The 22,681-nt window shown below is 36.5% G+C and overlaps 1 protein-coding gene across 7 annotated transcripts in view; it reads right to left on the bottom strand.

Moving 5' to 3' along the window:
• Nucleotides 1–22,681, bottom strand: part of LOC129557943 (ubiquitin carboxyl-terminal hydrolase 9X-like) — a 218,582-nt gene that overhangs the window by 54,346 nt on the left and 141,555 nt on the right. For all 7 annotated transcript variants that reach the window (XM_088834356.1, XM_088834360.1, XM_055428598.2 and 4 more), the window contains 8 exons: nucleotides 20,226–20,568; nucleotides 18,935–19,030; nucleotides 18,313–18,524; nucleotides 16,876–17,116; nucleotides 16,419–16,568; nucleotides 15,717–15,837; nucleotides 2,858–2,988; nucleotides 2,403–2,681 (listed from right to left, as the gene is read on the bottom strand). In XM_088834356.1, coding sequence (XP_088690482.1) covers nucleotides 2,403–2,681; nucleotides 2,858–2,988; nucleotides 15,717–15,837; nucleotides 16,419–16,568; nucleotides 16,876–17,116; nucleotides 18,313–18,524; nucleotides 18,935–19,030; nucleotides 20,226–20,568 — 1,573 coding nt within the window. The remainder of the gene's footprint in view (nucleotides 1–2,402; nucleotides 2,682–2,857; nucleotides 2,989–15,716; nucleotides 15,838–16,418; nucleotides 16,569–16,875; nucleotides 17,117–18,312; nucleotides 18,525–18,934; nucleotides 19,031–20,225; nucleotides 20,569–22,681) is intronic.

The raw sequence follows: 22,681 nt of genomic DNA, 5'->3' as shown, positions 1-22,681 counted from the left end.
AGATTTCAAATAAAAATCACATGAAGCAGAGTTTTAATACAATTTCAGAATCCACAATTTCAGAATCCACTGCATCTTCAATCAGTTAAACTCTTGGGTCATTTTGAATATTAGAGTCAAGTTACTTTATCTGCTTAGACTGTCACTTAACAATAAGAGAGAAATAAAACAGACTGAACAAATATATTGATTAAATGAGATGAAGTATAATGATCAGCATTAAAGGACTCAATGTATTTAGATGATTACAAATTTTGAATAAACTAGCCTGAACACATACATGAATCATGTAAGCTTCTGTTAACTTTCGCCATACTGCACCTTAAGCAATATAAGGCATAATAACAGATGCATAAGTTTACTCAATGAATAAAACCATGTTATCAAACTGTTAATTCAATCTTACTAATTGTTAGGGTTTATTTTTAAATCAAAGTCTTACAGCACTTTTACACTGAAATTGTTCTTGTTAATTAAGGTCACCACTGATATGCTGGTTTCTAGTTCAACTCATTAAACTGAGATGTGGATTAAGCAAGTTTTGCAAGACAAAAATAACTATTTCCTTTCACTTATCATGTTGACAGAACTAAATATTCTCTTTAAAAAAACAAGGTCTCAAATTGTTCACTGAAAAGGAATTAAGGTAAACAAAAAATTTGAAAAGTATAAATGTGAAAATAAAACTATGAAGTTTTACTTAAGAGTATAAATTCTTAAATCCATGAAAAAAATACCTGGAATTCACTTACAGTATTCATCAAATTGTAACCCACTTCTATATTATATGTGGTCCTGTAATAAACATTTTTTAAATACTAATTTTTCACTTAGCTCCTTATTTGAACATGAGAAACTTGAAAGGCACCTTCCCAAGTGGCACTAGTGGTAGAGAACCTGCCTACCTATGTCCTGCCTAGACATATGAGATACGGGCTGGATCTCCTGTGTCAGGAAGATCCACTGTAGAAGGGCATGGCAACCCACTCCAGTATTCCTGCTTGGAGAATCCCACGGACAGAGGAGCCTGGTGGGCTACAGTTCATAGGGCCACAAAGTGTTGGAGATGACTTAAGTGACTTAGCAGCATACATGTACCTTTGGATCTGTATAACATTTTCTAAACAGTAAGTCTCAGGCAAAAAGACAAGAATACATAAAATTGTCTTGGATCTACTTCAGTAAGCCCGCACAGGAAGGATCATGACCAAAACTTATCAGTTTTTATGTAAATATACACAAAAGGAACAGTATAAAGCAATCTAACTTACAGTGAAAACACAGTACTATAACTTTTTACAATTTTACAAATTTTAACGTTTTAAATCAACTTTTCAAAATTATAAAAACCAGAAAGAATATAAATAACCTTCAAGTGCCAACTATCCAGCTTCAATAATTATAAACAAAAAGCAATCTTGCTGCCCACATCACCCCAGAATTATCTGAGAAAATTCTAGACATTCTATTTCAAAAGCAATGACTTAGCATATGACTCCTATTTTTTTAAAACCTTGTGCTTATTTTAATTACTATTTATTTTTTTAGCTGCTCTGTGCAGCTCGAAAAATCTTAATTCCCTAACGTGGGGCTGAACCTGAGCCCTGAAGTGAAAATGCTGAGTCCTTATCACTGGACAACCAGGTAATTCCTAATAACTCTTTCAAAGAACACCCAAAATACTAATACCCCACCTAAATAATAAAAAACAACTTTAACATAAAAAATCTAGTGATTATTTAAATTTCCCTGGTTAAGAACTTACTCATTTCTAAAGAAAAAAATCTGTATCTCTAAGCCACTTTTTCTTGAGCAATTTAATCAAGTCATCACCTGTAATGTGAATAAACTGAATAAGAAGGGATGACACTTTCAACCTCTGCACCAAATCTCGTGTTTTGATTTGCTTTAAGGATGCCACCAGCATAAAGAGTCTTTGGCAGTCATTGTGGTTACGCTGGTTGGTGGGAAGAGAGGTGGGCAATTTGCAAAATAAATCTTTTCTTTTATAACCACTTGTCTGTATATGGCTTTCAGGTACAAGGTAACAAAAGATTAGTGTGAAGTTTTTGTAAGACTTAAAGGAAAAGTCAAAATAATACTTAAGGGTAATGTAATATCCTCTGAAGTTAGTGTAATTGGTACATATCATTCGCATTTTGGGACTTTCCTGGCAGACCAGTGGTCAGGATACTATGCCTCCAATGCAGGAGGCACAGGTTTGATCCCTGGTCTGGGAACTAAGATCCCAAATGTTGTACCTCACAGCCAAAATAAATTAACATTTCAGTATAAATAAAACAACAGATTGAACTGAACTTGCATTCTGTACTTAAGAGTCACTGAAGGGGCTAATTTTAAAAATTAAATCCTAAACACAAAGCATTTCAAAAAATTATTACCGGTGTTATGGGATCTGCACCATCTACAACTGGTTGACAAGCTTCTGCTACAGCTCTAACATGGCCATAGCCTACTGCAGTTAACAAGAGTTTGGCTATTTTAAGACCACTGAAGTATGCACCCCTTCGTGTTTCTGTATCTGTATGTGGCAGGAAGTTATTTTTTGTTAGCATACTCAGTACAAGGGATAAGCCACCACATTTCAAGAAGCGAAACTGAAAGTCACAAGAATCATCTGCCAGAGGTGCATCAGCAGGCATTAACAAGGCATAAACGACCTGTAAAAAAGAAGGGGTGGGGAGGGACAGAAACTGAATTAAGTAAGTTTAAAATAATTTGTAACTTCTATTTCCCTTATTATTGCTAAGAAATTCGTAACGATTCCAAAAAATTACAAATGACAGTATCACCACATGATGAAAAATTCTAATTTTGAAAAGTAAAAAAAACCAACCTCTGTTAGATATAGGACTTGGGAAGCAGAAGGACCAAAGAAAAGTGAATCAAGAGATGGTCCAAGGTTATTTTCTCCAAGTTTTGCCTGGTCCAAACAAACAGCTCTTAGTTTTTCTACTGTTGTGCTATCTGTAAAGAAAATAGACATAAAGTTAAATATAATTATGCTGTTAATATTTCATATTCAATATACTGGAGTATTAAACTGAAACACCTATAAATTCAACAAAGCTGAACTATAAGTTCAAATGTTACAAGACATAACCAGATCTGGACTGGTTAATGATCAACCAGAGGGCTCTTTGTCACCTCAATATATGATGTGAACAGCTGCTATTGAGAGACCTAAAATGAACATCTCCTCCTTCATCCACTGGAAACAGAAAGTGAAGGGCTGGAAAAAGATATTCCACACAAATAGAGACCAAAAGAAAGCAGAAGTAGCAATACTCATATCAGATAAAATAGACTTTAAAACAGAGGTTGTGAAAAGAGACAAAGAAGGAAACTACGTAATGATCAAAGGATCAATCCAAGGAGAAGATATAACAATTATAAATATTTATGCACCCAACATAGGAGCACCGCAATATGTAAGACAATTACTAACAGGTATGAAAGGGGAAATTAACAATAATGCAATAATAGTGGGAGATTTTAATACCCCACATACATCTATGGATAGGTCAACTAAACATAAAATTAACAAGGAAACACAATCTTTAAACGATACAATAGACCAGTTAGACCTAATAGATATCTATAGGACATTTCACCCCAAAACAATGAATTTCACCTTTTTCTCCAGTGCACACGGAACCTTTTCCAGGATAGATCACATCCTGGGCCATAAATCTACCCTTGGTAAATTCAAAAAAGTTGAAATCATTCCATGCATCTTTTCTGACCACAATGCAGTAAGATTAGATCTCAATTATGGGAGAAAAACTATTTAAAATGCCAACATATGGAGGCTGAACAACACGCTGCTGAATAATGAACAAGTCATAGAAGAAATCAAAAGAGAAATCCAAATATGCATAGAAATGAAAGAAAATGAAAACACAACAACTCAAAACCTCTGGGACACTGTAAAAGCAGTGCTAAGGGGGAAGTTCATAGCAATACAGGCACACCTCAAGAAACAAGAAAAAAGTCAACTAAATAACCTAACTCTACATCTAAAGCAACTAGAAAAGGAAGAAATGAAGAAGCCCAGGGTCAGTAGAAGGAAAGAAATCGTAAAAATTAGGGCAGAGATAAATGCAAAAGAAACAAAAGAGACCATAGCAAAAATCAACAAAGCCAAAAGCTGGTTCTTTGAGAAGGTAATTAAAATTGACAAACCACTAGCCAAACTCATCAAGAAACAAAGGGAGAAGAACCAGATCAATAAAATTAGAAATGAAAATGGAGAGATCACAACTGACAACACAGAAATACAAAGGATTATTAGAGAATACTATCAGCAATTATATGGCGATAAAATGAATAACCTGGAAGAAAAGGATAAATTCCTAGAAAAGTACAACTTTCCAAAACTGAACCAGGAAGAAATAGAAAATCTGAACAGACCCATCACAAGCACGGAACTAGAGGCTGTAATCAAGAATCTTCCAGCAAACAAAAGCCCAGGTCCAGACGGCTTCACAGCCGAATTCTACCAAAAATTTAGAGAAGAGCTAACACCTATTCTACTCAAACTCTTCCAGAAAATTGCTGAAGAAGGGAAACTCCCAAACTCATTCTATGAGGCCACCATCACCCTAATCTCAAAACCTGGTAGAGACCCCACAAAAAAAGAAAACTACAGGCCAGTATCACTGATGAACATAGATGCAAAAATCCTTAACAAAATTCTAGCAATCAGAATCCAACAACATATTAAAAAGATCATACATCATGACCAAGTGGGCTCTATCCCAGGAATGCAAGGATTCTTCAATATCCGCTAATCAATCAACGTAATACACCACATTAACAAACTGAAAAATAAAAATCATATGATTATCTCAATAGATGCAGAGAAAGCCTTCGACAAAATTCAACATCCATTTATGATAAAAACCCTCCAGAAAGTGGGAATAGAAGGGACATACCTCAACATAATAAAAGCTATATATGACAAACCCACAGCAAACATTATCCTCAATGGTGAAAAACTGAAAGCATTTCCCCTAAAGTCAGGAACAAGACAAGGGTGCCCACTCTCACCACTACTATTCAACATAGTTCTGGAAGTTTTGGCTACAGCAATCAGAGCAGAAAAAGACATAAAAGGAATACAAATTGGAAAAGAAGAAGTAAAACTTTCACTGTTCGCTGATGACATGATCCTCTACACAGAAAACCCTAGAGACTCTACCAGAAAACTACTAGAGCTAATCAATGATTACAGTAACGTTGCAGGATACAAAATCAACACACAGAAATCCCTTGCATTCCTATACACTAATAATGAGAAAATAGAAAGAGAAATTAAGGAAACTATTACATTCACTGCTGCAACGAAAAGAATTAAATACTTAGGAATATATCTACCTAAGGAAACAAAAGACTTGTACATAGACAACTATAAAACACTACTGAAAGCAATCAAAGAGGACACTAATAGATGGAGAAATATACCATGTTCATGGATTGGAAGAATAAATATTGTAAAAATGAGTATACTACCCAAAGTAATTTATACATTTAATGCAATCCCTATCAAGCTACCAACGATATTTTTCACAGAACTAGAACAAATAATCTCACAATTTATATGGAAATACAGAAAACCTCGAATAGCCAAAGCAATCTTGAGGAAGAAAAATGGAACTGGGGGAATTAACCTGCCGGACTTCAGGCTCTACTACAAAGCCACAATCATCAAGACAGTATGGTACTGGCATAAAGACAGAAATATAGATCAATGGAACAAAATAGAAAGCCCACGCACCTATGGACACCTCATCTTTGACAAAGGAGGCAAGAATATAAAATGGAGAAAAGACAGTCTCTTTAACAAGTGGTGCTGGGAAAACTGGTCAGCCACCTGTAAAAGAATGAAACTAGAACACTTCCTAACACCATACACAAAAATAAATTCAAAATGGATTAGAGAGCTAAATGTAAGACCAGAAACTATAAAACTCCTAGAGGAGAACGTAGGCAAAACACTCTCCGACATAAATCACAGCAGGATCCTCCATGACCCACCTCCCAGAATATCGGAAATAAAAGCAAAAATAAACAAATGGGACCTAATTAAAATCAAACGCTTCTGCACAGCAAAGGAAACTATAAGCAAGATGAAAAGACAGCCTTCAGAATGGGAGAAAATAATAGCAAATGAAGCAACGGATAAAGGATTAATCTCCAAAATATACAAGCAGCTCCTGCAGCTCAATTCCAGGAAAATAAATGACCCAATCAAAAAATGGGCCAAAGAACTAAACAGACATTTCTCCAAAGAAGACATAAAGATGGCTAACAAACACATGAAAAGATGCTCAACATCCCTCATAATCAGAGAGATGCAAATCAAAACCACAATGAGATACCATTTCACACCAGTCAGAATGGCTGCTATCCAAAAGTCTACATGCAATAAATGCTGGAGAGGATGTGGAGAGAAAGGAACCCTCTTACACTGTTGGTGGGAATGCAAACTAGTACAGCCACTATGGAGAACAGTGTGGAGATTCCTCAAAAAAACTGGAAATAGAACTGCCATATGATCCAGCAATCGCACTCCTGGGCATACACACCGAGGAAACCAGATTTGAAAGAGACACATGTACTCCAATGTTCATTGCAGCACTGTTTATAATAGCCAGGACATGGAAGCAACCTAGATGTCCATCTGCAGACGAATTGATAAGAAAGCTTTGGTACATATACACAATGGAGTATTATTCAGCCATTAAAAAGAATACATTTGAATCAGTTCTAATGAAGTGGATGAAACTGGAGCCTATTATACAGAGTGAAGTAAGCCAGAAAGAAAAACACCAATACAGTATTCTAACGCATATATATGGAATTTAGAAAGATGCAAATGATAACCCTGTATACGAGACAGCAAAAGAGACACAGATGTATAGAACAGTCTTTGGGACTCTGTGGGAGAGGGTGAGGGTGGGATGATTTGGGAGAATGGCACTGAAACACGTATGTTGTCATATGTAAAACGAATCACTAGTTCAGGGTCAATGCATGTTATAGGATGCTCGGGGCTTGCATGCAGGGATGACCCAGAGGGAGGATAAAGGGAGGAGGGAGGTGGGAGGGGGGTTCAGGAGGGGGAACTTATGTAAACCCGGGGCGAATTCATGTCAATGTATGGCAAAACCAACCAATATAATATTGTAAAATAATTTGCCCCCAATAAAAAATAAATTAATTACCAAAAAAAAAAAAAACACTAAAGCCAAGCAAATTAAGTGCTGTGTATGCATACTCTTTCATGGTCTACCACTATGTCAAAGACCCTCAGTCTCTATTATTTGAACACTGTCTCAAATCTCACCTCACATCTTTGTTCGCTGTTTTGTGTTGTGCATAGTTTGTTTCTGTGAAAAAATGGTTTTCAAGTAATTAACTGATCAAGTTAACTGTCAGAGGCCAAGAAGCACAAAGTGCCGCTGCTGCTGCTGCTAAGTCACTTCAGTCGTGTCTGACTCTGTGTGACCCCATAGACGGGAGCCCACCAGGCTCCCCCGTCCCTGGGATTCTCCAGGCAAGAACACTGGAGTGGGTTGCCATTTCCTTCTCCAATGTGTGAAAGTGAAAAGTGTCCGACCCCCAGCGACCCCACGGACTGCAGCCCACCAGGTTCCTCCATCCATGGGATTTTCTAGGCAAGAGAACTGGAGTGGCTTGCCATTGCCTTCTCCAGCACAAAGTGCTGTCAACAAGAAAATAAAAATTTTAGCTCTTGTGATCTAAGGGCTATAAAGTTGTTACAAACAAACTGAGCATTCACACAATAAAGTAGAAAGAAGCTGAAATCTGTGTTAGCACTGCCCCTACAGTGGCTAATCTAGTATATTTCATGGTTATCTTACTGCAACCACTAGAGAACATTAAGCATGTGGCTAGATATGTTAGAAAGCATATCCTGACCAAAGGAAAACTATACACAAATTAGCACTCACAAGAACTGAGTGGTTTCAGAGGAATAAGAGGAAAGAGTTCAAGGCGAGTAAGGGACACTAAGTCATCTATGCAAAGCATTACAGCCTCAAGAACTTAAACATCATGTGATAACAGGCATGGCAAATGCTGACAGAGTATCATCATTTGCAGAAGGGGTTAAGGAATTCATGGAAGAAAATGGCTATATTCAGAGCAAGTCTTCCATTGTGATGAAACAACTTTGTTCCACAAAAGCATGTTCAACTAAATCTGTATTCATCAGAATACCGAGGTAAAATTCAAAGCCTGGAAAGACCACATTACTTGTTTTTGTGTGGCAATCCAGGGGTTGTATGATCAAGCCAAGTTTCCTTTGCTGAGGAGACAATACCCAGCACTCAAAAACAAATTCAATAATGTCTGGGGCTAGCAATCCCACTGTTGGGCATACACACTGAGGAAACAAGAATTGAAAGAGAGACACTGTACCACAATGTTCACCAAAGCACTGTTTAGAATAGCTAGGACATGGAAGCAACCTAGATGTCCATCAGCAGACAAATAAACAAGAAAGCAGTGGTATATATACACAATGAAATATTACTCAGTTACTAAAAAGTACGCATTTGAATCAGTTCTAATGAGGTGCATGAAATTACACAGAATCAAGTAAGTCAGAAAGAAAAACGCCAATACAGTATATTAACAGATATAGATGGACTCTGGAAAGATGGTTAACATTGACCCTATATGCGAGACAGCAAAAGAGACCCAGATGTAAAGAATAGACTTTTGGACTCTGGAAGAAGGCAAGGGTGGGATGATTTGAGAGAATAGCATTGAAACATTTATATTATCATATGTGAAACAGATCGCCAGTCCAGGTTCGATGCATGAGACAGGGTACTCAGGGCTGGTGCACTGGGATGACCCTGAAGGATGGGATGGGGAGGGAAGAGGGATGGGGAACCCATGTACACCCATGACTGATTCATGTCAATGTATGGCAAAAACCATCACAATATTGTAAAGTAATTAGCCTCCAATTAGTATTTTTTAATTAATTTTTTAAAAAAAACAGTGTCTGGGGCTTAGCTATCTTGTCCTCAAAATGGCTTCACAAGTACTTCATTAGCAAGATTAGCGAGGTGAAGAAATAGATCATGAGGAGGAGCCGTCCTTCATAGTCCTCCTAACAGACAATGTTTACAACCACCCCTAATCTAATCTCTCTGCATCATGTGGAAATGGTGTTCCTGACTCCTAACTCTACGTCAATGCTGCAACCAAGAGATTAAACAATTCATCATATGTATCAAGGTGATTTATACTTCATCTTCGGGAGCTTCATGCCACCTTTCAGGCTAAATTTTCCTGCAACATCATGAATATAAAAAGTTTCAACTGCAGATGCAGTTGTGCTTACTAAGTTGCAGACTATTGATGCTTTACAGCCCAAGACAATGAGTGGACCTTGGAAATCATTATGGGGTGAAGAAAGTCAATTATTTTAGGGGCTTCCTCACTCTTAATGCAGAAGTGAAGAACCTCTTCCAACAATAAAGTCCTACTATATAGCATGGGGCTTTAATTCAATATCCTGTGATAAACAATAACAATAATAAAAAAGAATACCTTGAATGTTCCAATGTATCAGTAAGTTGGAAGGTTCTTCCCAGAATGACACAGGATAACGCTGAGGAACAGATTAAAGAGCACAGACAAATTTCTACCAATATAAGTTCAATCGCTCAGTCCTGTCCAACTCCTTGCTACCCCATGGACTATAGCACTCCAGGTAGGGTTCTCTGTCCATCACCAACTCTTGGGAGCTTACTCAAAAGTCATGTCCATCAAGTCAGTGATGGTCATTCAAACATCTCACCCCACCTTCAATTTCTGCCAGTGTCAGGGGCTTTTCCAACCAGGTTCTTCCCATCAGGAGTCCAAAGTATTGGAGTTTCAGCTTCAGTCCTTCCAATGAATATTCAGGACTGATTTCCTTTAATACTGACTGGATTGATCTCATAGTCCAAGGGACTCTCAACGGTTTTCTCCAACACCACAGTTCAAAAGTATCAAATTCTTCAGCACTCAGCTCTCTTTAAAGTCCAACTCTCACATCCATAAGCGACCACTGGAAAAACCATAGCTTTGACTAGATGAACGTTGATGGCAAAGTAATCTCTCTGCTTTTTAATATGCTATCTAGGTTGGTCCTAACTTTTCTTAGGAGCAAGCATCTTTTAATTTCATGGCTGCAGCCACCACCTGCAGTGATTTTGGAACCCAACAAAACAAAAGTCTGTCACTGTTTCCATTGTTTCTCCATCTACTTGCCATGACGTGATTGGACCGGATGCCAGGATCTTCACTGTCTGAATGTTGAATTTTAAGTCAACATTTTCACTCTCCTCTTTCACTTTCATTAAGAGCCTCTTAAACTGTTCTTCGCTTTCTGCCATAAGGATATATCTGAGGTTACTGATATTTCTCACAGCAATCTTGATTCCAGCTTGTGCTTCACTCAGTCCAGCATTTCTCATAATGTACTCTGCATATCAGTTAAAGAAGCAGTGTGACAATACACAGCCTTAACGTACTTCTTTCCCAATTTGGAACCAGTCTATTGTTCCATGTCTGGTTCTAGCTGTTGCTTCTTGACCTGCATACAGATTTCTCAGAAGGTAGGTGAGGTGATCTGGTATTTCCATTTCTATAGTTTATCGTGATCACACAGTCAAAAGCTTTGGCATAGTCAATAAATAAGCAGATGCTTTTCTGGAACTCTCTTTTTTGAGGATCCAGAGGATGTCAGCAATTTACCTCTGGTTCTTCAGTGTCTTCTGAATCCAGCTTGAACACCTGTAAGTTCTTGGTTCACGAACTGTTGAAGTCTGGCTTGGAGAATTTTGAGCATGACTTTACTAGCGTGTTCAGTTCAGTTCAGTTCAGTCGCTCAGTCGTGTCCGACTCTACTAGCGTGTTAGATGAGAGCAATTGTGCAACAGTCAACATTCTTTGGCATTGCCTTTCTTTGGGATTGGAATGAAAACGGACCTTTTCCAGTCCTGTGGCCACTGCTGAGTTTTCCAAATTTGCTGGCCTATTGAGTGCAACACTTTCATAGCATCATTTTTCACGATTTGAAACAGCTCAACTGGAATTCCATCACCTTCACTAGCTTTGTTTGTAGTGATGTTTTCTAAGGCCCACTTGACTTCACATTCCAAGATGTCTGGCTCTAGGTGAGTGATCACACCGTCCTGATTAACTGGGTTGTGAAGATCTTTTTTGTTCGGTTCTTCTGTGTATTCTTGCCACCTCTTTTTAATATCTTCTGCTTCTGTTAGGTCCATTTCATTACTCTCCTTTATTATGCTCATCTCTTCATGAAATGTCCCTTGGTATCTCTAATATTCTAGTTGGAGATCTCCAGTTTCTACCAAAAAGGAATTCAAAAATCTGCTAATATGTTCTACAGATGATCATGATAATGAGGCAGAAGATTTAGCAGAAACAGAAGCATCAATCTGGACAGTTGAAAAATGTAGCAGGTTTTCACCAGGCAACAATAGTTTACCCTACCTTGGTTTATTTTACTTGCTGCACAGTTCAAAGTCTTAAGCACCAGACCACAAGGGAAATCCCAGGCAGCGACTGTTTAAAAAAATACAGTCGTCAAATACTATCCTTCCCTACAGCTTAAGAAGTGTCTGTCACCCAAAGTATAACAATATGACTTACAACTACTGTTAATTTGTTTGATGATTCAAATAAAGAAGAAACAGCTTTGATGTCAATGTTTGTAACTAAAGCACCTATGGTTATGAAGCCTCAATCTTCTACTCTTAAAGATTCTTAGCCTTTAACTGTCGCTGATCCTGACAATAGTGTATCTAATCTTCTTCAAATTCTCATAGTCTAGAATCTGAAGCCAGTCATTGCAATATATGATCCTTTAACATATATCAGTGATTGGAGTTACCCTGGTGTTGAACACCTTAAGTATAGTGTCACATATCTTAGTCCTCACAAGGTGTGAGGCATGTATTATCATGAACACTGTCATCATTACAAGAGATGTAAAAAAGAAAAAATTTTGGAGAAAGTTAGCATAACATATGTTTGTACTGTAATGGTGGTAGATGGTGCAAGCTTGTAATTATCTTATTCTTAAATTTTCTGTATATACTTTTGATTTACATACTGTTTTATTCAGTTAATTTTCTTTCAGCTCACTAACAGAAAGCAATTTGTAAGTGTAAGAAAGGGCACAAAAGGAGCTCACAGTGTATTATTTTTAAATGGCACATTGTGGTAACCTGACAAAAAATGGATGAAGTCACAGTGGCCACAGTGCCCTGGTGAGCATCCTGTTTTTCCTTTAAGCAGTAGCCTGTTTTTCTCTGCTGGTGCCAGTTTATCAACACTATATGAGCAAACAACTGTGAGATACCTCCAATGGGTGAAGGATAAACTAAGGCTTTCAGGGCACAATTTCCCATTGATAGGGTATAAGACAGAGAAGGAAATGGCAACCCATTTCAGTATTCTTCCCAGGAAAACCCCATGGACAGAGAAGACTGGCAGGTTACGGCCCATGGGATCACAAAGAGTCAGAGATGACTGAAGCAATGGAAAACACAAACACACATAAACACACACAGAGTATAAGAAGGGTTGGCTGTAAAGGATGACACACACACGGTGTAAAAGTTGGCTGTAGGGTAAGCACTGGTTTCTAACTAAAGCTAGTCACTTTCTCTCTTCCTATAATAAATCTTTCTTTGCCTGAAGGACCAGCTCACTCTTTTTCTCTGAGCTTACCTAACAGTTAGTTATGTTACTGCCTCTGTTTATTATGCAGTTAGACCTACTAACTGTACTGAACAATCACAAACTTTTCTTGTCATTATTCACTAAACAAAACAAGGTAACAACCATGTACAGCTTGTTAGGTGTTATAAGTAAGGTAGAGATGATTTAAATTACAACAGATATATTTTCCAAACTCAAATTACACTTCCAGCTGCATTTCAAACCTTGAAATAAGTGCAAAGGAAACTCCATTATTTCAAAGTGCAATGAACAACACAATTGAAAAGCTTCCAATCTAGCCTAAAATTCAAAGTGATTAAACTGCAGTGCAACGACATAATAAAAATTGACTATTAAGAGAAAAATTAAGGACATATAAATGCATCTTATATATGCTTAGAGAACAATGACCATACCTGTTTATGTGAAAACCATGCCATAGATAAAATAATCTGTATTTTACAGACAAGCATTACTATGTCTCTATTTTAGAGACACTCTTTGAAAGCAATTTGATAAAATGCAACACAGACTTTGAACTTCAACAAAATATTATAATGCCCTAAAAAATTCTATGACTCTCAGTACACCCATATATAAAAACTGCACTATATGATTTTTAGCTTGAATTGTCCTAATAAAAACTTCTGTGATAATTTGTTTTCATTTATTTAAGTACCTACATTGGATCCTTGATTTGATCTACTGGTCCACAAAACCTAACACATTTGCTATCCAGTCTTCGACATGAAAAATTTTCTAATCTTTGCTAAAAATGTTACTGGAATAACTGGTGCATCTTCAATGGATACAATCAATTACATGATGAAAATCTGGCTGTTAATTTTATGCTTTATATTTTTAATTTTCTATTAGACAAGAGACTGTCCTTATTTGTAAGAAATCACAATATCATTTTGGAGAATAACAAAATATCAGAATATAAAAAATATGAATATAAGTATATTAAATATCAGAATATAAAAAAATTCATATAAAGACAAGCCATCAGATCTCAATTAAAGGGCAAAAGAAAAAAAAGCTTCTCCACAGGAAAAAAACTGATATAATACTGCCTTCAGTCATCCCAGTGGTCAACAATGCATGAAACTACTGTGGAACAAAGTTTCAACCTTTTCTATGCTTAAACTATTACAAGTAAAATGAACAAAAATGTTATAATAGATGAGTTCAGTTGCATTGAGAAAAATAATTTTTTGTGTTAAAAAAATTGCTTCCCATACACCTTTGTTTTGTTTCAGAAGGTTATGCTTCAGCAAAATGAGGACTAAGTGTGAAGACAAAGGTGTACCAGAGGGTCTATCATAAAAAACTTGCATAAAGAAGTCTGAGAACAATAATGATATCCAAGAGAAATAGACTGGAGCAAAAGAAAAACTAAGAAACAATACATCTAACCAAGCAGGTTTTAGAAAAGGCAGAGGAACCAGAGATCAAACTGCCAACATCCGCTGGATCATGGAGAAAGCAAGAGAGTTCCAGAAAAACATCTATTTCTGCTTCATTGACTATGCCAAAGCCTTTGACTGTGTCGATCACAATAAACTGTGGAACATTCTGAAAGAGATGGGAATCCCAGACCACCTGACCTGCCTCTTGAGAAACCTGTATGCAGGTCAGGAAGCAACTGTTAGAACTGTACATGGAACAACAGACTGGTTCCAAATAGGAAAAGGTGTACGTCAAGGTTGTATATTGTCACCTTGCTTATTTAACTTATATGCAGAGTACATCATGAGGAACGCTGGGCTGGAAGAGGCACAAGCTGGAATCAAGATTGCTGGGAGAAATATCAATAACCTCAGATATGCAGATGACACTACCCTTATGGCAGAAAGTGAAGAGGAACTCAAAAGCCTCTTGATAAAAGTGAAAGAGGAGAGTGAAAAGGTTGGCTTGAAGCTCAACATTCAGAAAACAAAGATCAGGGCATCTGGTCCCATCATTTCATGGGAAATAGATGGAAAAACAGTGGAAACAGTGTCAGACTTTATTTTTTGGGGCTCCAAAATCACTGCAGATGCTGATTGCAGCCATGAAATTAAAAGACGCTTGCTCCTTGGAAGGAAAGTTATGACCAACCTTGATCGTATATTAAAAAGCAGAGACATTACTTTGCCAACCAAGGTCCGTCTAGTCAAGGCAATGGTTTTTCCCGTGGTCATGTATGGATGTGAGAGTTGGACTGTGAAGAAGGCTGATCGCCGAAGAATCGATGCTTTTGAACTGTGGTGTTGGAGAAGACTCTTGAGAGTCTCTTATACTGCAAGGAGATCCAACCAGTCCATTCTAAAGGAGATCAACCCTGGATGTTCATTGGAGGGACTGATGCTAAAGCTGAAACTGCAATACTTTGGCCACCTCATGCGACGAGTTGACTCCCTGGAAAAGACTCTGATCCTGGGAAAGGTTGGGGGCGGGAGGAGAAGGGGACGACGGAGAATGAGATGGCTGGATGGCATCACCGACTCTGTGGACATGAATTTGAGTGTACTCCGGGGGTTGGTGATGGACAGGGAGACCTGGCGTGCTATGATTCATGGGGTCGCGGAGAGTCGGACACGACTGAGCGACTGAACTGAACTGAACTGAACCATGTTGAAAATTGTTGTAAAAAATTACTGAAGGGAATGTGGAAAATTTAATAATAAACAGCAGAGAAAATCAAGCAAATAATAGGCAGTGATTTAAAAAGAAATTTTTTTTAACTTTATGTCCTTAAATATTTTTAAATGGTTCACAGAAAATTTCTCATCAGCAATGGTATGAATGATACATGATCAACACTATAGACTATACCACAAGATATATATTAAAAAAACAGTATTGTTTATTAATTACTTGTCAGCATTACCAACAGGGTGCAAAGAGAAGTAGGGAAGTATTTTTCTTACCCATTGGCATAAGTTTCATAAGTATTCTGGCTCCATCTCTAAGAGGTGGTATACTCAGATTGCTACCTAAGTCAGCAACTTGCCAAAGGAAAGAGATGTATCTGGGATGTTGTGACATTATCTGGAAAACAGAATACAAAAATTATATACCTATAAATTAGGTCAAAAAATGTTATTATTCAAAATTAACCTACACACTTTCCCTAAATAAGATTTCTACTTATATACAGTTCTCAAAGCTATTTATAGAAAAGACACTTCCTTCTGGGGTAACTACTACAGACTAAATTCCTAATTTAACTGTTGAAAGGAGTCAAATTCTCTTACACAGAAGTGGTACTATCCCAGGAATAATTCTTATGAAAGAGGGGCAGACAAAGAGTGAGAAAGGGCTGTTCCTTCAGATGTAATATTACTAAGAATCTGAAAAACAACAGCAAATTATATGTCTCTGTAAAAATTATTCAAAGAAAAGGCTAATATTTTTCTATATCCATGGGGAAATTTTATTTTAAAATCCATGGGGAAATTTTATTTTAAAATCCAATGCCAAAAAATTCACCAAGAAGTTAATATTTAACTATTTATTAGACATTTGCCCAATCTAAAAAATATGTCAACATGTTAAGAAAGCAGCCATACTACACATTTCTCTGTATTATTAAAGAAGAGTGTAATGCTTTGCATACAATATCTACTCACCACCCCAGGCAAACAACTTTCCACTTCTTGCTTACGGCCATCACTGTAACGATTACAATGGTTCCCAGGAGATCCAGTTGAGGAATCAGAAGAACTATCAGGGCTGGAAGGCATATTGCAACTTACTTGCGTAAGTTTGGCTGTAATTATCTGAAAAATGACAGCACATACAAGTACAAAAGAAAACGAAAAATACTTGCACAAAATATAAACTATATATCATGAAGTTAAAACATATTTCCTGCTTCAACTTTAGACAATTAAAAAGTTAAAATAAACACTTAGTAGTTACCTCCTCCACAACACTATTGTCAAGACTTACTTAAGATTATAACCCAAACACCTAACAGAGAAGACTGCACACAACAATTAGATGCTAAACAAATATTTACGAACAAGTGAAAAACAGCCTCCATGTTTAATTTTGGGAGAGTATTTGAAAATTAAATGTACTTACTGATTTGTCTTTTAAGTTTAGCTGTCCAATTAGCTTTCTGTCATCTTCAGAATCTATTAACTCACCACCCACAAAGAGTTCAATTTTTGTATGGGCTACGTTTGCCTTAATACGATTGAGAATACATCGTCGTACTGAACCAACAGTATCATTTGTATGAGACCATATATCCAAATCATCAACCTGTCTGCCATGGTTTGGAAACCGAACTATGAGAGAGAGATGTTTACCACGGAATGCTCTGCCAGAGAAAAAACACAGTAACATTTAGGCGATGGTCAAGACAAAAATTTGAGAATTTAACATTTCCTTACTAACAGGAAGGTAGACTGATTTTGCTTTTAGAATACAGAAAACAACAATTTTATGTTTCTTTATTAACACTGTAACTAATCTTGAAAGCACAATGTGACTATCCTCCATTGCTATTAACCTCTCTCTCTATGGCTGTAGAAATATCTACTTAAACTATAATACAGACACAAATAACACAACAGTTAATTTTAAGCTATAAAAGTTCACTTCACCAGGAATATTTTTAAATATGGAAGAAATACACTTCAGCTTGAGAGTGTAAACAAAAACATTAAAAACGATGTTTCCCCCCCAAAAAATTTTGTTAAAAATTCACTCCAAAATATTTCTTAGTATATTCTATTCCCACAGGTAAGATACAAACTAAACATCACATTAAAGTAGCTATTTTACATTTTTCACTTGAAAATTGTTCAGTTTTAAAAAATCTAACCATACTTCTCCTACAAACTTCCCCAAAACTAGAAATGCCATTTAAAACATTATTAAATAATTTAGTATGTTTAATTTATAACATATCATTTATGTCCTGTAGTTTGTAATATATTAATTCATAATTATAATGAAATGATTTAGTGAATTATTTTATGAGTTTCTAAATTTAGGGAAGTTTGGTAAAGACGATTTAAAAATATTCTTCATTACATTTATAAGCAGCTTTGAAGATTTTTCTTTTTGGTCTGGCCGTGCAGAATATGGAATCTTAGTTTCCCAACAATGGAGTAAAACAGAGCTCTGTGCACTGAAAGTAGAGGCTTAACCATTGGATTACCTGGATGCAGGCGAACCACTGAATCGTGATGTTTCTAAAAAAACTTTACTATTAACACTATAAACAAATAATATCAAAATAAAAACATCAACTGCCAAAACCAAGGCCACACTTAACAGATGATAATAGCCTGGAAAGCAGCACCTCTCTAAAATATAACTTAAAATTTTCTACTTTATTAAATAAACTGTCTATAAGATCCAAAAAATGTTTTTAAAAGGCAGGACACTGATCACCAGAAATAAATTTTTTATAGTCTTTTCAATCTATATGTCATAACTTTCCCAATTAGCTGGCTAATAAATACAAATAATTTCAAATTAACACCAAAAGATCACTTTCTTACAAACCTTGACATAGGTAGAATTGTTCTTTCCTCATGATAATCACTATCACATTCATTTATGTACTCCCTTAAAACAGTCAATACTCGAACCATTCGAACAGCTTCCTGTCTTGCACAGTTAATGCTGTCTTTGTCACCATCCAAAACACACAATGTATCATATGAAGCTTTCAAACGATCAAAGCAAGACTGAATAAAGTCTTCATGGATAACTACCTACAAATAATGAGCCAAATAAAGATGTTAAACTGCTTCAAAATTTAAAACCAACTGACATTAATCCAATTAAAGACAGTAAAATTGCAATCTTTAGGTAATTCCTAATCACATCATATATTAATCAGCAATAAAACACAAAAGCAAGTTCATAATAAATAAGTATAGACCAACTATGAAAAAAAAATTTGGATTGAATGTCAAAGCAAGTATTTTGATTGCATCAGCAAACAATAATAAATCATTATAGTCAAAATTATTCTAGCCACCTGAAGATAATTATCAAGAGTTGGCATTTTGTAAGGGACAAATTTGCATTAAGTACTTACATTTATTTAAAAGACTCTACTTAACACAAAGTTACTTTTCATTTAACTGTAATGGAAGCTTTCATGCATCTCAATCCTCACCTGATTGACCTGTAATCTGGGGCCAAGATTTGTATATATTTCTTTAAGAAGATCTATAGCTCTGCTGGCAATATCATCATTACTCTGAATTACGACCTATATCCAAAAATTAGAGTAATTAGTAACATTCAAGATACATTTTCATTTGGTACTTAAATTCAAATGCTATCAATTTTTTAAAAATGAATAATCTGAGACTACACAGTTTTTGATATGCAAGCCAAATAAAATTAAGTGACAAAATTAAATAGATCACTAATAATTAATATAGACAAAGTTTCTCAAGTAATTTGCTTTAAAATGAAAAGTATATACTTTAATCAATATTATATAATTCTGCAATTTGGCAGCCAGGCTATGAGATTTTCAAGGAGTAATTCAAAGAAGTTAAAAATTTTCCATGAAAAATCATTCATCACAGAAAACAATTCTGCCAACTCCAGAAACTTTTGAACATCTCTGTCACTTATCTAATTGTATCAGAGATTTTCACAACATGTTTAGAATTCTATGGTTATTTGGGTGTTTCAGGGCTGACGCTTTGAGAGGTTCGGGGAGGCAAAAGGTAAGGAACAAGGGGAGACTAAGTCAAACAACCACTAATATTAACGAATGACCAAAGACCTTAGTTTCCACAAGGATGAGAAATGAAAGAAAAAATGCCACATACAAAACACAATATAAGCACAAGTATAATAGCTTAGATTTTGAAATGGTAATTAAGATTTAATTATCAAGATGGAAAAACCTTAAGTACAATACAGCATTTTACTCCTAGGTATTTAAATGTATCATAAATCAAACAATATCATAAAGGTACTAATGACTTCTTTCAACTGACAGTCCTCTTCTCAGTCTTTCATTTGTTTTTGCATTAAATGTACAATAAGCCCCAAAATATAACTTATAAAAAACGTAGCCAATGACCTTTTCAAAGGGAATGTGAAAGACGTGCAGGTAGGAAATTGTTACTCTACCTGCACACATCTCAAATAATTCTAAACACAAAGATGCATTGGTGGTGACAGTGATGGGGGGGCCAGTGCGGTGAGAGGTAAGGGGGAGGGAATATGAACTCAAAAATATTGGCAAATAAAAATGGCATAACAATAACTTAAGGGTGAACAGCTTCCCCCAAGCCCCTCCCTGCTACCCCTTAATTCCTAGCACAAACACCAAAGAAGATAAATATGTGTAAATTAAAAGCAAAATTATGACTCCCCAGTTACATTTCATAGGAGCCACTTCACAAACAATGTTTGTAAACATAGGTTCCTACTTCTTTACTTACTCTCCAAAGGTAGTCCAATCCTATTAGTTCCAAATCATCCATCATATAGGCTCTTCTTTTTGTTACCAGTTTCCCTTCTCGACAATTAACAGCTTTGAAGAATCGTTCAAAACATTTCATTCCATTTTCAGTTAACAGGAAAGGATCAAGCTGAAGCACATTACTTTCAAAGAATTCCTTATTAATATCAGGATCTAAGTCTGGTTCATCCCCCATTAACTTGGAATACCACTTAAAACAGGCTTCACGATCACAAACATAAACTGCATTCTCTGCTAAGCATTTCCATATCTGTTTTGCCTGAGGAGCACAAAGCCACAGCTGACCATCCTTTAATAAAAACCTTGGAAAAAATTTAAGAAATCAGTAATTAAGTTTATAAAACTATACCCTCAAATACAGTTTATTGCAAAGTATTTGAAATAATTCATTTGGCATAATCACATTTTAATTATAGCTTTAAAAGGCATCTTTTCAAAAACACGTATTTTTTAACCACATCTCTGGCAGTTATTAATTATTTAACAAACATCTATTTATCGGCCAACTACAAAGCTCCAGGAGCTATGTTATATGATTTCATCTAAATATAGAAGCTTATTCCTTGTTATCAAGAAGTTTAGACTTTGAAGCCACATCCTAATGTAGCTTATATGGTTTCAGTGCAAAAGGAGATACTACATATTAAGGACTTTCAGCTAACTGCTGCTGCTAAGTCGCTTCAGTTGTGTCCGACTCTGTGCGACCCCATAGACGGCAGCCCACCAGGGTCCCCCGTCCTTGGGATTCTCCAGGCAAGAACACTGGAGTGGGTTGCCATTTCCTTCTCCAATGCATGAAAGTGAAAAGTGCAAGTGAAGTCGCTCAGTCGTGTCCGACTCTTAGCGACCCCTAAATGTTAGTAAAAAAGAAAACTCAGAGCTTTTAAACTTCTTAAAATATTACACTTAATACCTGCACACAATAAACAAAACTACCTACATAATTCAACCTTACTTCTAAGTCAGTAATCATTAATGTGTTTGTGACGATTCAAGATGTCCTCTGATGCTTTTCGGTTGCGTGACTGTTAGTTTCCATTAAAATACAATGAAGCTGATAATTCTCAGGTATTGTCTTTTGTCATTTGAGACTCTTAATCTCTTTTAGAACTTCTCTACTTACTATGGCTTACTTCCCTAAATGACAGTGAAAGAAAACAGAATCTGAATTTAATCTGAATAATTTACATTTCATTCTTAGTTAACAAAGGATGGCTATGATGGCCTTCATATTCAACACAATATGGTATTCATTTTAATGTTGGTGGGTTTCTTCTTTCGTGTCTTCATCAGGTCTTCAATATATCAGTAATTCTAGGTCTGAGTATGTAGGTATCCTTAAATGTTTAATGCTACCTAATCCCTCTTATTAACAAAGGAGCAACATGAAGTCCAGTAATAATAGCTTTCCTTTAGTGAACAGTATTACTAGGTATGGAGAAGGAAATGGCTCTTGCCTGGAGGACCCCATGGATGGAGGAGCCTGTTTGGCTGCAGTCCATGGGGTGGCAAAGGGTCGGACACGACACAGAGCGATGACACACACACACATTACTAGGTATATACAATAGGAACTATAAAAGGCCTGTTCTAATTTATTCAGGACAGATAAATTCTAAAACACCTTTCTATTCCAATAAACGTAAGGGATATAGTACACAAACATCAATAATTTTAGCCCAATACAGGAGACAATCTCGATGAACTGGCAATTTTTTTCCTTGGATGTTGCTGGGGGGATGGGGGTGACAGTGGGTTGAGAATCACTTTAAGTAAATGCTATCAGATCTGACGACTACAATTTTTTCCTAAGATGGAATATGTAATCACTCACACCTGAGGACATGAGCTCAATCCAACAGATTATAATATTCTTAAAGGTAGTGTGAAATGAAGTACTTCTGGCCACGTTGGTAGGCAACAAATATCAGAGTCAGCAGTGATTTTTGGTCTCTAAATATGAAGGTCAGCAGAACTTCCATAGGATTGAGTGGAAGGAAACTCTTGGAAGGCACAAACAAAACTTTGTGGTCCAGGGTAAAGGAACAGTGGCCCCACAAGAGACTGAGCCAGACTTGCCTGTGGCGTAAGGGAGTCTCCTGCAGAGGCGTAGCTCAACAATGGACTGCTCCAGGGTCAAGGGCACTAGCAGGCAACAGTCCTCAGAGATGCAGCATGTGGGCCTAAGTCCCTGGGGAGAAGGCCTCCTTTACAACTACCATAGAGCCTACAGCCTAATACAGATACTGCAAACTCCAGGACTGGACTGTCTCAGGCCAAACTAAAGTAGAGCCCCACCCAATAGCAGAAAATTGGATTACATTTTACTGAGTAGGGCCCTGGCCACCAGAGCAAGACTTAGTATTCCCCACAACCAGTCCCTCCCATCAGGAAGCTTACACAAGCATTTTATCT

The sequence above is a fragment of the Moschus berezovskii genome, chromosome Y, assembly GCF_049115385.1.
Source record: "Moschus berezovskii isolate FMDL1 chromosome Y, NW_MosBer_1.0, whole genome shotgun sequence".
Taxonomy (NCBI): domain Eukaryota; kingdom Metazoa; phylum Chordata; class Mammalia; order Artiodactyla; family Moschidae; genus Moschus; species Moschus berezovskii.
The sequence above is the reverse complement of the archived record's forward strand: the minus strand, read 5'-3'. Positions and strand labels throughout refer to the sequence as shown.